General features: G+C 50.4%; 1 protein-coding gene and 1 pseudogene across 2 annotated transcripts; both read left to right on the top strand.

Moving 5' to 3' along the window:
• The first annotated feature begins 3293 nt into the window (after nt 1–3293).
• Nucleotides 3294–4025, top strand: LOC113177454 (signal peptidase complex subunit 2 pseudogene; annotated as a pseudogene).
• A 3048-nt stretch (nt 4026–7073) lies between these two features.
• Dtymk (deoxythymidylate kinase) lies at nt 7074–13785 on the top strand. Of its 2 annotated transcripts, XM_026381987.2 has the most exons (5): nt 7074–7243; nt 8741–8849; nt 10087–10177; nt 11239–11436; nt 13170–13785. In XM_026381987.2, the coding sequence occupies exons 1-5, from the start codon at nt 7114–7116 to the stop codon at nt 13278–13280; spliced, it is 639 nt and encodes a 212-aa protein (XP_026237772.1). In that variant the 5' UTR covers nt 7074–7113; the 3' UTR covers nt 13281–13785. The 2 variants fall into 2 exon arrangements, with proteins under 2 accessions (XP_026237772.1, XP_077655947.1); XM_077799821.1 differs by lacking the exons at nt 11239–11436; nt 13170–13785 and having other exon boundaries at nt 8741–8856; nt 10087–10155.
• Nucleotides 13786–15691: the final 1906 nt, after the last annotated feature.

The raw sequence follows: 15691 nt of genomic DNA, 5'->3' as shown, positions 1-15691 counted from the left end.
CAGTGGCCGCCCTTCACCACTCTTTCAGCCTGCTGACCAGGTACACTCCACTGTGTTGGTGTACACCCCTCCGAAAACTCCTTAGTGACAGACACTACTTCCATTGTTTCCAATTTCTCATTTACATATATTATGACCCATGAACAAGCTTACACACATAGCTGTAGGTATCCCTCAGTCCAGTTATCTAGAACCGAATGATGGACTACTTGAGAATTCAATGCCTTAGGAGAACCACTGTACATGTCCCACAGTCTCTCAGGCAGGGATTTCATAAGGACTCAACTGTGGAATTCTATTCAATAGACATCTACTGGCATCTCATTCACTGAGTGCCTAGAAGACTGTGTTCAGCTGTCATCCTGGACCACAACACTACCTGAGGTCCCAGCTAGTAGGACACCTTACCTGATGCTCGGGGACTCCAGAAATAGGTCCAAAGGAGGCTAGGATGGGGCTGCAGGACAGCACATGGTTGTTCCGAGACTTCATCTGATGATATTCCACTGGCCCAGAGAGTCCTGGGGGCCAACCAAGTACCCAGGGGGGAATTAGACCCTAGGTAACCATACAAGGCTGAAAAGGTCATCGCCTGCTTACCACATGGGCTCCTCAGGGCTTCAAGATTCACATCAGAAACAGCATTGCTGCTTCAAAGACTGTACCACCTTCTAAATATGACGCTTCGAACAGCTGAGGATATTTAGGCCAACTGACACTGCACCTGTACTTTTTGTATTTTCACCAACTCCAGGTTTCATCAGGCTTAAAAAACAAAACAAAACAAAACAAAAAACCTCTAACTTGTGATGAACAAAAGAAAAAGTAGCAGCAACAAACTTCAAAGTTTTCATTGTAATTCTTTTACTAAAATTTTTTTTGGGTTGTAGATGGAAATAATACCTTTATTTTACTCATTTTTGTGTGGTTCTGAGGCTCAAACCCAGCACATCACAAATGCTAGGCAAGTGTTCTACCACCGAGCTACAACTCCAGCCCTTCTCATTGTAATTCCTAAATGTGAATGTGAAGAGATGCTAAGTATTATTTACATATTGTTTGGCTATTTATATCCTTTACAACATTTTCTTCTGTATGCCCTTTACCTATTTCATCTAAATATATATATATATATATATATATATAATATAAATAAAGATATTGAGGACTGGGGTGTAGCTCAGTGGTAGAGGGCCAGCTCAGCAGACCCGAAGCTCTGGGTTTGGTCCCTGGTGCTTTTTATAACATATATCGAAAACAACTTCTTCCAGATTCAACTTGTCTTCCTTCTTTGACACAGGACAACTGCCAACCCCTCTTGCAATCCTGATTTAGAGACTGACAGAGGGAAGACCCCTGTGCCTCTACTATGCTTATAAGACAGTGTCTCCACCTTCACACAATTGACCTTTGAGGCTCCCTAACTCATCAAGCACACACCTGTGATCCCGGTAACGTGGGAAGCTGAGGCAGGAGGATTGCAAGTTCAAAGCCAGCCTCAGCAACTCAGTGAGACTCTGTCTCAAAATAAAAAATAATCCCCAGTATCCCCCAAAAGAGGCTCAATAACTATGCTGTGAGGGTCATCTTGTGTTTCTATTTTTATTTTATTTTTTAGCACCCACCCCTCAAGTCATGACAAAGTGTCCCTAAACATCACCAAATGCCCCCTTATGGGTAAAATCAACTGAGAACCAGTATTACTGGGGAAGCCCAAGCTATTCTAAGAAATCCAACAGAAACCCAAGCTTAGGAAAGACAGACTGTGCTTCTTTATGTAAATAGCTCAGGGAAGGAGGCCAGCTCTGCTCCATGAGGTCACTCAGGGCCCAACTTCCTTCTGGCAGTGTCTGTCCACCAAAGGGCTCACCTTGGCATGACAAGGTGTCTGGGAGACGGAGCAGAAGGGTGCCCACCCGAGGTCTGAGGTGCACACCAGCTGCAAGTGCTCTTTCCAAGGACAGGAACTCAAACACCTGTCCTCATGGCAAGGAGGGCTGGCTGGGAAGCGGGGTCTGGCTGGCAGAGACAGGCCCGAAACACTCCTATTTGGGAAGTAGATTAGTGCCCCTCCAAAGTCCTTCTGTTGAAGCCCTAACCCCCATTGTGACTGTGGAGATAGGACTTTCAGGTGGAAACAAAGGTCACAAGGATGGGAGCCACTCTATAGAGCTGGTGCCTAAATAAGAGGAAGAGACACCAGAGGGTGCTGCCCCCTGCCCAGTGAGGATGCAGTGACCAGGACAGCTCTCAGCAGGCATCTGTCTTGCTCCGAGACCTTGCGTGTTCAGAGCTGTGAGAAAATAAACTTCAGCCTCAGCCACTGCATCTGCAGAAGCAGAATAACAGGGAGGAAGGCAGCTAGTGGTGAGCATGTTGACGTTATTCCTAAGAGATGAAGCTGCGGCATGCTCCCTCTGAGATAAGGACACTGGTACAAGTGGGCTGCTGTCCCTTTACCCTTTTTAGTGGAAAATCTCAAACAAAAGTAGAGAGAACCTAATAGGCCCCACATGCCCACCCACCAATGGCCACTCACCACCCCAAACCCTGTCTTTCTGTGCACATTCCTGTATTCACCAGTCAGGTGTCTGTGATCAGAAGACACTTGCTCCCACAGCCCCAGGCAGGCTATGCTTGTGAAGAGTCAGCTGAGGGCTGGGGACGTGGCTCAAGCAGTAGCGTGCTCGCCTGGCATGCGGGCCGCTCTGGGTTGGATCCTCAGCACCACATACAAATAAAGATGTTGTGTCTGCCGAAAACTAAACAATAAATATTAAAAAATTCTCTCTCTCTCTCTCTCTCTCTCTAAAAGAGTCTGCCTGAGCAGAATGTGCCTTCTTTGGAAGCCACATAATGAAGCTCCAGGAAGGAAACAAAAAATCGGGAATACACAACCAACATCCTTCCACAGCCTCAAACCAACAAGGCAGGGTTGAGTTAAGAAACCACAGATGTATGCAGCAGCTCTGCCATTCCTAGGTAGCAACACAGCTAGGAAGTTGGAAACCGCTGCCCGGCTTGCCAGTGCCCTGGATGCCCCTACTATTCACCCGGAAAGCTCCCCAGAGTCTCTCCCTCAGCAGGGGCTGTGGTGTGTGCTCAGCATGCCCCTGTCCATGGGTTCTACCCCAGGTAGGCAAAAAGAAAGAACTCCAAAAACTTAACACACACACACACAAAAAACAAAACCAAAAAACCTAACACCAAAATAAAATAAAATAACCTAATCCATAAATGGGCTAAGGAACTTCTCAGAAGAAATAAAATCAATCAACAAATATACAAAAAAAATGTTCAGAGACAAGTTGGCGGCGGCGGCACAGGGCGGGAGAAGTGGTGGTGGCCCCAGCTGTGGGACAGGCGGCAGCCATAGTGGCTGGTTAGATAAGTGGAAAATTGATGATAAGCCTGTAAAAAATAACAAATGGGATGGATCAGCTGTGGAAAACTCTTTGGATGATTCTGCCAAAAAGGTACTTCTGGAAAAGTACAAGTATGTGGAGAATTTTGGGCCAATTGACATTGCCTCACCATCTGCACCATCTCCTGGTTTTTTTGCCATAGTGGCTTTGATTTGGGATTATATGCATCCCTTTCCAGAGTTCAAGCCAGTTTTGGCTCTGTGTGTCATATCCTATTTTGTGATGATGGGGATTCTGACCATTTATACCTCATATAAGGAGAAGAGCATCTTTCTTGTGGCTCACAGGAAGGATCCTGCTGGGATGGATCCTGATGATATTTGGCAACTGTCTTCCAGTCTCAAAAGGTTTGATGATAAATATACACTGAAACTGACCTTCATCAGTGGGAGAACCAAGCAGCAGCAGGAAGCCGAATGCACCAAGTCTAACGCCAAGTTTTTTGACCACGGTGGGACACTGGTCTTGGATGCAAAGGAGCCTGAAATATCCAGTCTTGCCACAGAAAGAAAAATAAAATAGCCAGTTCTAAAAGCAGCCCTCTTTCTGCTGCATCATGCTGAATTACTGGATGGGTGGGGGAAGAAACAGAACTTAAAATGGGTAAAGAAAGAAATGTTTAAAATGTCCCTTTTTTGTCCTGAAATTTTAGTCTCTCTGGAAAAGTAGGATTTCCTAGCACGGATACGAGAAGTTGTAGCTCTTATTTCTAGCTGTAGCTTCCTTGGCCTGCTGATTGTGTTGTTTCGACTTGCTTTGGAAAAGCATTCTTGCTAAAAGCTGTACAAAACTTTTTTTGTACCTAGTATTACTTTCTATAGTTTAGCTTTGTGCCATGCAGCATTTGAAGACTCAATTTTAAAAAATTGTTAACCTGTTGCTGACTTCGTGTTAATTCCTGTTTCAACAACTGTTTCCTGAAGAATTCAGGATACAACTTCTTGTGTATGACAGCTTTCCTCACACACCATTTTTGTGGGTTTTTATATATCTGACTTGGGGAAACTACAAAAAAGCCCACAAAATATAGCTTTTAAATTTGTCTAAAACAGACCTGCCTGTTAAACATTTTGTGTTCTTTTTTTTTTTTTAAGAGAGAGTGAGAGAGGAGAGAGAGAGAGAGAGAGAATTTTTAATATTTATTTTTTAGTTCTCCGCGGACACAACATCTTTGTTGGTATGTGGTGCTGAGGATCAAACCGGGCCGCACGCATGCCAGGCGAGCGCGCTACCGCTTGAGCCACATCCCCAGGCCCACATTTTGTGTTCTTAACCAACTGAAGAGGCCAGTGACATTTTTTATTTTATATTGTCTGTTTTCCATAGTATATTGCTGTTGATTTGTTTGCGCCCTTTATTAAGGCCAATCCCATTTTCTAAAATTTTTTTCAATAAAAGGAAAGAAGATGTGAAAGAAAAAATGCTCAACATTCCTAGCAATTAGAAAAATACCAATCAAAACTACTCTAAGATTCCATCTCACTCCAGTCAGAATGGCAATTATCAGAATATAATTAACAATAAATGTTGGTGAGGATGTGGGGAAAAGGTACACTCATACATTGCTGGTGGATCTGCAAATTGGTACCACCACTCTGGAAATCAGTATGGAGATTTCTCAGAAAGCTTGGAATGGAACCACCATTTGACTCAGCTACCCCACTCCTTATTTTATACCCAAACGACTTAAAATCAGCATTTTAAGTCCTTTGGGTATAAAATACTACAGTGACCCAGCCACATCAATGTTTATAGCAGCTCAACTCACAATAGCTAAACTATGGAACCAAGTTAGATGTCCTTCAACAGATGAATGGATAAAGAAAATGTGGTACATATACACAATGGAATATTACTCAGCCTTTAAGGAGAATGAAATTATGGCACTTGCAGGTAAATGGATGAAACTGGAGACTATCATGCTAAGCAAATAAGCCAATCCCCCAAAACCAAAGGCCCAGGGTTTTCTCTGATATGCGGATGATGCTAATTCACAATAAGGGGTGGGGGGCTAGGGAAGAATAGAGTTACTTTGGATTAGGAGTGAAGGGAGGGGAGGGACACTGGGTAGGAAGGATAGTAGAATGGAGTGGACATTATTACCCTATGTGCACATGTAACTACGCGACCAGTGTGATTCTACATCTTGTACAACCAGAAGAATAAGAAGTCATACTCCATATATGCATGATGCAAAGTGCATTCTACTGTCAGGTAGAACTAATCAGAACAAATCTTTTTTAAAGTGGGAAAAAAAGGAAAGAGCTCACTAGAGAACAGCCTCAAGCTTCTCACGTTTCTGACTGCCTCCCAAGAAAAATGCCCTCAAAGTTTTGTAGGAGTTGCCAGGATCTAGCCCAAGCTACGGAGAAGCTTCTGCGACTTCGCGGCCCCTACTAGGCAGAGTGCAGAGTGATGTCCTGCCGACCGCCAGCAGATGGGCTCCAGAGGTCCGGGAAGGACGGACACCTGGCTCCTGAGGTCTAGCTCCGGTCGGGCAGCCAGAAACCTGAGGTCCTGAAGGCCGCGGGCGGTCGGTCATGACAAAATGTCCCTAGACATCACCAATGAGGCCTAGCTGCGGCCGGGCAGCCAGGAACCTGAGGTCCTGAAGGCCGCGGGCAGCCAGTCATGACAAAATGTCCCTAGACATCACCAATGAGGCCTAGCTGCGGCAGGGAAGCCAGGGACCTGAGGTCCTGAAGGCCGCGGGCAGCCGGTCATGACAAAATGTCCCTAGACATCACCAATGAGGCCTAGCTGCTGACCGTGGGCAGCCAGGGACCTGAGGTCCTGAAGGCCGCGGGCAGCCGGTCATGACAAAATGTCCCTAGACATCACCAATGAGGCCTAGCTGCTGACCGCGGGCAGCCAGAAACCTGAGGTCCTGAAGGCCGCGGGCGGTCGGTCATGACAAAATGTCCCTAGACATCACCAATGAGGCCTAGCTGCGGCCGGGCAGCCAGGGACCTGAGGTCCTGAAGGCCGCGGGCAGCCGGTCATGACAAAATGTCCCTAGACATCACCAATGAGGCCTGGCTGCTGACCGCGGGCAGCCAGGAACCTGAGGTCCTGAAGGCCGCGGGCAGCCGGTCATGACAAAATGTCCCTAGACATCACCAATGAGGCCTGGCTGCTGACCGCGGGCAGCCAGGAACCTGAGGTCCTGAAGGCCGCGGGCGGTCGGTCATGACAAAATGTCCCTAGACATCACCAATGAGGCCTGGCTGCTGACCGCGGGCAGCCAGGGACCTGAGGTGCTGCTGACCACTGGGACATCTGAAACCAGCCAGGAGCTCCCCTGAGAGTGGGCGCCGCCAGACACCCGGGCAGGCGACAGCCCTGGCACCCGGCCGGTCGGCCCGGAGGGTCAGGGGGCGAACCCCGGCCGCTCTTCCCCAGGCGTCGCAGGCCGTGCTCCGGGGGAGGAGGGAAGCTCTATTGACCCGCCGTGTTTCTGGAACTGCCAAGAGGCCAGCCTGGACCGTGCCGGCCGGAACAGCAGGACTTCCAGAAGCACGCGCGGCCGCGCGCGCAGACGCACGGCCGCCGACCGCGGCCCGGAAGAGGCGGTGCCGCCCGAGGCGCAGGCGCCAGCCCGCCCGCCCCGGTCCCAGCCAATCCTGGCGCGGCCGCGGACGCGGGCGCGGGGGTTGGCGGGAGCTCCGCCGAGCGCGCGCTGGACGACATGGCGGGACGTCGTGGGGCGCTGATTGTGCTGGAGGGTGTGGACCGCGCGGGCAAGAGCACGCAGGGCCGCCAGCTGGTGGCTGCGCTGTGCGCCGCGGGCCACCGCGCTGAGCTGCTGCGCTTCCCCGGTGCGCGCGGGCCGGCGAGGCGGGTGGGCGACTGCGCGGAGCTGCTGCGCGGGGTGGGGTGGGTTCGGGGGGAGCTGCCGCGCTTCCCCTTCCCGCTGCGAGCCGGTCGCTGCTGCATCCCCCGCGAACTTCCCCAGCCTCACTGTCTTGCAGGAGCCACCCCATTGTTAACGTAGACGGAACACGCTGGTGTCTTTCCACAGTGTCAGGACTTACTGCAGGACAGTAACTTCAAAGGCTGCACCGTTTTCATCAGCTGCTCTGCACTGGGTCCTCGGGTCGCACGGTGGTCATAGGACAGGCCATCACAAGTTCTTTATGCCAACCTTAATTCCTAACGCTACAACACTCAGCTCGCGACTCACATTTATATAAAAATCTATAAATAAAATACAGAAAGCTAAATTCAAGGTTAAGGTGACCACAGGTGTTCAGGAGGCTGAGCCGACCAAAGTCAGAGAGCAGATACCAAAGCAAAGAGTCACTCTATGTGCTCAGATAAGCTCAGGAACAAGAACTTGTTCAGGGTGCGGAGCTGCAAGGCCCAGAACTAACACTAGGCCAGGGTCCAGTTGGAGTAGGGAGGTGGTCAGAAATCGCAGGTTCATTGCCTGTTGCCCTCTGTTGAGATGATCTGAGGTCTGGTTGGTTGTGTGCTGCAACCAGTCTTGGGGTGCTCCTCCTCTTGTACATTTCATGTGAGAGGATTACTTTGTATTTTAGATGATTTCAAGGGCTTGTTTTTGTTTTTATGGAGTGGATAAACCCATGTGTCCAAGTGCTTCTGATCAGTAAGTTCACAGGTGGTCGTTTTTATTAGCACAACTTCTTTGCCAGTTTGTGCTTTATGGTGGTGCTGGGCAGATGGTGGCTGTTCACTTGTGCTAACAAGGTGTGGAGTCACCTACTCTGGCACCAGTGCTCATGATAGAGCAGCTTGTGGCAAACAGCTGCTTTACAAGGTGGAGTGACTCAGGGCTAGGCACAATCTGCTCTTCACTCTCACTTTTGGGTTTTGTCTTTGTTTTTAATTTTTTAGGTATGCGGGATGGAACCCAAGACGCTGCATGTTAAGCACCCTCTACCACTGAGCAACACCCCAAGCCCCATATTGTTAGTAAAGGAAAGCATTGACTCTGGAAAGGTTTATGGAAATATAACCACCAGTATTCCATCAAGAGATAGCATATAAAACAGGGTTAGGAAATGGGTGGTGGGGGGGATCCAGTCTTCAAGCCAGCTAGTCTTCAGACCTCACTTCTGTGATGTCACAACCTTTCTTCTTCCTGAATTACTTTCTTCAAGGCCTCTGCATATTACTGTTTTTCTCAGGGAAACTCCTTGGCTTCCTGGGACAATCTGAACCTGTCCAGAGATTTAGTAAAGTAAAACTGAGTAATTAGACTTGAGTCCAGGATGAGAAATTTAACATAAACTATATTCTAAATTAAATGGACTAACCTCACAAATATTTGTGTTTTTTTCTTTTTGTCCTAGAAAGATCAACTGAAATTGGCAAACTTCTGAGTTCCTACTTGGAAAAGAAAAGTGAACTGGAGGACCACTCGGTGCACCTGCTCTTCTCTGCAAATCGCTGGGAGCACGTGTGAGTGGTGCGCACTGCGGCCGCCTGGCTCTGCTCCTCAGAGCACACAGTTCTGACCCAGAGTGGCCCTGCACACCTGCCTGGGTGTCGTCTTCATGTGTGAGGATCTTCCCTCAGCAGTCTGTGGGCAGAGCTGGCACAGTTCCCCAAGGACATCCCTGCGTGGCCTTCTCCTAACAAACCCCCCATAGATTTAATTTTTAAGAAATTTTCTTGTAGGTGTAGATGGGCAGCATACCTATATTTCGTTTGTTTATTTTTTTATGTGGTGCTGAAGATGGAACCCAGCGCCGCACACGTGCTAGGCAAGCACTCTGCCACTGAGCTACAGCCCCAGCCCTAGACTTAATTTTTTAGAAGATAGTGTTAGATACACAGAAAAACTGATCAAATAGTAGAGTTCCTACATACCCCCTCCCCAGTTTCCCCTGTGATGTATCTATCATGTTACGGTGTTTCATCCATGAGGGTTGGTGGCAGTGTTGGTGTGTGTCAACCAGTGTTCACAGTCTGTGTTCACGTGAACCGTATGCCACCTCCCTGAGTGCACCTCATCACTGTAGGCATGCACAGACTCCCTCGAGGGTGTGGTCCCCACGTTCCTCTTACCTCTGTGGCAGATTAATTCAGTGTTAATTTATTGGGGCACACTCTTTGAGACGTTTCTACTTACATGTATGTGTAGACAACATACACATGCAGTGTGCTTTTTAAACACTAATGTGGTTGTGCAACTTGCTCTCAGGCTGCCACAGACCCTGCACACGGGGGAGAGTTGTGCTCTGGGCACTAGTGTGCATCTCACTGGTCTCCTGGCTTCAGCTGGGCTTCTTACTAATGCCAGGCCTCTTGACTCCATGTCCTTCTGAGATCTTGAGCCTTGGGCATGATGGTGGACCTGTGTCTGTTTGGTTGAGAGCACCCTGTCCTCGTAGTCCCAGCCTGTGGGCAGGAGTGTGGATGGGTCCCTGCTGGCAGCATTCAACTGCTCAGCCATTCTTTGCTCTCTCTGCCCAGTTTCTCTTGGGCAGACGGTGAGTGTGCCTGCCCTTGCTGCCTGGGTCGGCATTCGTTGCTGTGTGCAGGTTTTGCTGGGAGTGCCCTGGTGGCACCAGCTCTCCGTCTCGCTGTGGCCAGTACCTGTGGGCTTTCTGAGCTGCATAATCAGGATGATTTGAACATGACCACTCAGGCCTGGGACCAGTTCCAGGGCTCAGGAGCACCCTCTGTGTTTTAGGCCATCCATGAAGGAGAAGCTGAGCCAGGGTGTCACCCTCGTTGTGGACAGATACGCGTTTTCTGGTGTTGCCTTCACAAGTGCTAAGAAGGTGAGTGCTGCTTGGCCTCAGGACGCCAGGCGTGTGGGTGGGAGCTGCCCTGGCTCCAGGCACCATGTGCTAGCACACCTGACAGCACTCGTGGGAGTGTGTGACTCTTACTGCTATGGTGAGTGATTTGGTGGTTATTGATAGGAAGAACACACTTGCGTTGCTGCAGCTTGTTTTCAAGGCGTAACCACGTGTTTTGCTTGGTGATTCGTGTTGTGGTATTCTCAGGGTGGTCCCCACCAGAGCTTGCAGCATGTCTCCTGAGCTTATGGTCAGGGCTGTGGCCACGCACCTATGACTGTGGAGACGGTCTGCTCCCTTTTCCTGCTTTTCATTGAGGAGTTTTAGTGCCACCAGTACCACCACCCTGGTCTCAGGGACCTTTGCTCTCTGCTACATCAGACACTGGTGGTTCCTTTGTGTTTCAGTATACATCTAAAAAATGACTTTTAAGGAAGAGAATCTCATCTGGGAAAAAAGAAAAAAAATGTTAGCAGCCATCCCAGTGTCCTCAGGCATCTGATCAGTTTGTGTTGTTGGTTATGTTGGATCCAACCCCAGGGCGGGTCCACATGGGAGGGACCACTTACATTTTTTTGATGTCTAGGTTCCCAAATCCCTTCCTTGCATTAGCAGTTTCAGGGTTTTTATTTTGGAGGCGGGAGTATGGCTTAGTGATAGAGTGCCCCCCTGTGTTCCATCCATAGTACCACCAAAAAAGAAAGAAAGAAAGAAAGAATTCTTATCTTTTGGTATCTTACTAAATGGTAGCTCTTGGTTTTTTTTTTTTGTTTTGTTTTTGTTTTTTTTGGTAACAGGGATTAAACCCAGGGATGCTTTACCACTGAGCCACATCCTCAGCCCTTTTAGCCCTTTTTATTTTGAGACAGGGCCTCACTAAGTTGCTGAGGCTAGCTTTGAACTTGTGATCCTCCTTCCTCAGGCTCCAGGGCTGCTGAGATTAAGGCGTGTGTACCACCATGCCCGGCTCATTTTCCCCCCTTTTAGTGACTTTTGAAGCAAAACATTCTTTTTCTGATGGATGGGTTCTTTGTTGGCAGAACTTCTCCCTGGATTGGTGCAAACAGCCAGACGTCGGCCTTCCCCAGCCAGATCTGATCCTGTTCCTTCAGCTGGGGCTGGCGGATGCTGCCACGCGGGGAGAGTTTGGTCGTGAGCGCTACGAGGACAGAGCTTTCCAGGAACGGGCACTGCAGAGCTTCCAGCAGCTCATGGGAGACTCGACTCTGAACTGGAAGGTGTGTCTAGGATTGCAGAGGGCATGGCTGCTGTAGTTTCCGTGTTTCCCACCCGTGGAAACCCGCAGCTGTGCAGGCTGCTGGGTCCAGCAGGATGTTTTGTTTAGTGGTATGCTCAGGAGTGAACCCAGGGTTTCAAGCTGGCCAGGCAGCTCTACCCCTGAGCTTCATGCTCATCCCTGATCCCCATGAGTTTTGGGATAGAGGCCTGGTGCCTCATCTGGTGGGCCAGTTGAGTCTGAGGAGTCGTCCCAGGAGGCAGTGGGCCTGCGGCTCTGCAGGCCCCCATGGGCACGTGCCCAGCCCGCTCCACGTGGGCGTGCCTGTAGCACCAGAAGTCCTACGTGTTCTTCACACTACCTCTGCTCTGCCATCCCAGGAGCAGCCCCTGGGTTTATTGTCTTTGCATTCAGGAATCATGGTCAAGGTGGAGCGCAACAGTCCCAGTACTCAGCCTGTCTTACTCCTTGTGCTCATGGAATGCATTTGCTGACCTATGGTCACACTGGCCTTCCTGCACAGATGTGATCCAGGGCCTCACACTGTCCCTTGTGCAGGGCCACTGGGGCTCTGCTCAGCCATCTCCCCGTGTTCAGGACGGTGTCGTGCCCTGGCTTCTCTCCAGTCCTGCTCCTCCAGCCCTCACACCTGCTGCACCCACCTTCCCTGCCAGGATGCGCCTCTGCCCTCCCAGCAGCCCCTGCTCCACTGTATACTCCCACCCTGACCCCAGTTCCACTTCTCCTGGACACTTGTCACCGAGTGTCTTTGGCAGGCAGCCAGGGAAGTCTGTAGGTCAGCACCACCTGTGCGGCCAGCTCCTCCAGAGCAGGGCCTGGGGCTCAGCCTAGCAGCTGTGAGGGTGAGGTGCTCGGCCGGCTTCGCTTGTAGACAGTGCTGCTGGCCTGGCTCTGTCTGTGCTCGCGAGTGCGTCTCACCTCTGGGTCTTATTGAGCAGAGCATCCTGAGTTCTGTAGTCTGTCTTGCTTTTTAGAATAGATGCCGGTTTCTCTAACCTCATCCTAGAGGGGCTGGGGGGTGCCACCTGAGAAACTATCCTCCATCCTGCACAACCATGTTCATGAAAGCCTTAGGTTCTGTGAGCCGTGTACACTTTTGGTATTTTCAAGAATTTGTTGCCAAGGGTCTCTGTCAGCCCTAACAGATGGGAGGCCCCCACCAGCCCCCCAGCAGAAGAGCAGACTGATGGGAGATTCTGGCACTTCTGTCTCTTGCCTTCTTTCTGGTGGAGATGAGTTTCTCTGGGCTGGCCCTTGGTCCTGATGCTCCTCCTGCCGTGCTGTGCAGGTGCCCCTTGGCAGTGCTGGGATAGTGCAGGAAGCAGATGCACCTTTTCTTCAGAACACGCATGTTCTGAGCAGCGTCCTGGGGCCTGAGGAGTTGCCCTCCAGCAGGACTGCCTCCTGGTCCTAGCTTAGGAAGTGCAGGAGGCGCCCTCAGGCTCTGCTGTGAGCTTGCCCACTGATACAGACTTCAGTGGGCACCCGCCGCGTCCATGCACACTTCATGTGGACAGCACAGGCCTGCCTAAGAGCAGAGTGGATGCCAGTGAGGCTAGGGTTCAGAGGGAAGTGGGGTGAAGGGTCCCAGGGGTCCCCACACTGTGCTGGGGATTTAATTTGGCCCTTCCAGCTTCTGGCCCACCAGTCACCACGTGCACCTGGAGCAGAGTGAGGTGGTGATGGTCTTCTCTTCTGCGTCCTGTGGAACAGGTGGTCGACGCTTCCAGGAGCATCGAGGCTGTGCACGAGGAGATCCGAGCGCTCTCTGAGGACGCCATCCGCAGTGCTGCACAGAGGCCACTGGGGGTGCTGTGGAAGTGACCCGGCCCGCCCTGGGGTCCTGGGGTTCCTGCTCTTGGTGCGCCTCAGCTCATGGGGAATTTAGGGCTTGGCTATGCCGGGGACCCCATCACCACGGACCTTGGAGGTGTGGTTACCAAGTGGGGTGGCAGAATGTCCTCCTCTGCCCACTCCCATGTCCTGAGTGTGGGTATGTTGCGTGTGTGGCACAGGGCTTGGAGCTCAGGGGAGCTCTCCCAACAGAGCTACACCCCAGCCTTTCTTGAGCTAAGTTGTCTAGACTAACTTCCAACTTGTTACATCCCCAGTCCTTTTTTATTTTGAGAAGGTCTAAGTTGCTTAGGACCTTGCTTAGTTGCTGAGGCTGGCCTCGCACTTGCAATCCTGCTGCCTCAGCCTCCCAAGTAGCTGAGATTATAGGTGTGCTCCACCACAGCCAGCTTCTTATTAAACTTTGTTTTTATTACCAGGGATTAAACCCAGGGGCACTTTACCACTGTTACATCCTATCCTTTTTTTTTTTTTTTTTTTTGAGACAGGTTGCTGAGGCTGGCCTCACACTTGTAATCCTCCTGCCATAGCCTCCTGAGTAGCTGGAATTACAGGTGTGCTCCAGCAGTGATGGCTTCATATTAAACTTTTTGTTACCAGGGATTAAACATGGAGTCACTTTACCACTGTTACATTCTCAGTCCTTTTTGAGATGTTCTAAGTTACTTAGGGCCTTGCTTAGTTGTTGAGGTTGGCCTCACACTTGCAACCCTGCCTCAGCTCCTGAGTAGCTGAAATTACAGATGGGCTCCATCACAGTTGGCTTATGACACTCTTTTTATTGCCAGGGATTGAACCCAGGGGTGCTTTACCACTGAGTTACATCTCTAGTCCTTTTTAATTTTTGGTGGTGGTGGTGGGTATTGAACCCAGGGGCACTTAACCACCGAGTCCATCCCACATCCCCAGCCATTTTGATTTAGAGACATGGTCTCACTGAGTTGCTTAGGGCCTCACTAGGTTGCTGAGGCTGTCTTTGAATTTGTAATCCTCCTACCTGTTCTGAGCTGCTGGGATCACAGGTATGTACCACTATGCCCAGTTTTATTTTGTATTTTGAGACAGGGTGTTATTAAGTTGCTTAGGGCCTTGCTTAGCTGTTGAGGATGGCTTTGAACTCACTATCCTCCTGCCTCAGCCTCCCAGGTAGCTGAGATTATAGGAGTGCCCCACTGCACCCTTTGTATTAAACTTATTAATAACTCTGAGCAGTTATCATTGAGATCATTGGAAATGATAAATGGTTGCCGTTTTTCTGAATTCCTTACAAGCTCCAATAAAAATTACCCTACACTTGTGTCTACAGGGCTCTTCTGTTCTCAGATGCCCACTGTGGCTGGCTGAGTGGGACCCGTCTGAATGGAGAAGGGCCCTGCTGCTAGAGGGAGTCCCCGCATCCTAGCCCACTGGGCACCATCATCCAAGTGGCATAGGCCCTGCACCCCATACACATTGATGTTGCCCCTTGCCGCTGTTCTTAGAGCCTCAGAGCTTTTCATTCTCAGGCCTCCTTTTACCCTATTTGGGGAAGGGTGGTGTTCAGGGATATTTTACCACAGAATTACATCCCTATCCCTTTTTGTCAGGGCCTTGCTAAATTGCCAAGGCTGGCCTCAGACTTGCCATCCTCCCGAGAAGCTGGGATTATAGGTGTGCTCCACCATGCTTGGCTCGTTCAATCCCTTTTTAAACAATTCCAAAGGAGAATGGTTTGTGGAAACTTCCTGGTAGAATCTGCCCTCCACAGAGAAATTTCTGGGTTTTCTCTATCCCTACCACAGAGCCCCCCCCCCCCAATTAAACAGACAGGATACTGAGGGCTATGCAGGTGGGATTAGGTGGAGGACCTTATGTGAGCCGCTGTCTAGGACCATTGCAGCATCTTCACTGTGGGGTGGGTGGGGGGCAGCACACAGCTGAGGATGCTGGTGCCTCTGGAAATACATTGTCCCCTGGAGTCTCCAGAGAGGTCTGTCTGCACAGCATGAAGGACTTCTGCCCTCCAGGCCCAAAAGAGCTGCTCCAGGGCTGGGTGTGCAGGCCTGGCCACAGAAGCCTCTGTGTGTGTCCTGAGTGGTGTGACTGTCCTCAGGTCATAGCACCAGGGCGAGCAGCAGCTCCCTTCCTGTCTGGGTGCTGGGCACTAACATGGAGGGTGGGTGGCTGTCACTCAGGACACTGATGGGAGCCTGAAGCCACCTATACCTCGGGTGCTTTTACAACTTCCCCTCCTAATCTTTAAGATCACGTGTCACCCAGCACCAGGACAGACATCTCAGCTCCTCGCTGGGCCGGGCGGGAAGCAAGGCAGGCTCCACTGGCCCAGCCTGGGGAAGTCTACAACCTGTGACCTGAGCTACAACTGGAGGAGAAATCAACAG

Source organism: Urocitellus parryii, chromosome 1 (assembly GCF_045843805.1).
Source record: "Urocitellus parryii isolate mUroPar1 chromosome 1, mUroPar1.hap1, whole genome shotgun sequence".
Taxonomy (NCBI): domain Eukaryota; kingdom Metazoa; phylum Chordata; class Mammalia; order Rodentia; family Sciuridae; genus Urocitellus; species Urocitellus parryii.
This window is presented reverse-complemented; position numbering and strand designations above follow the sequence as displayed.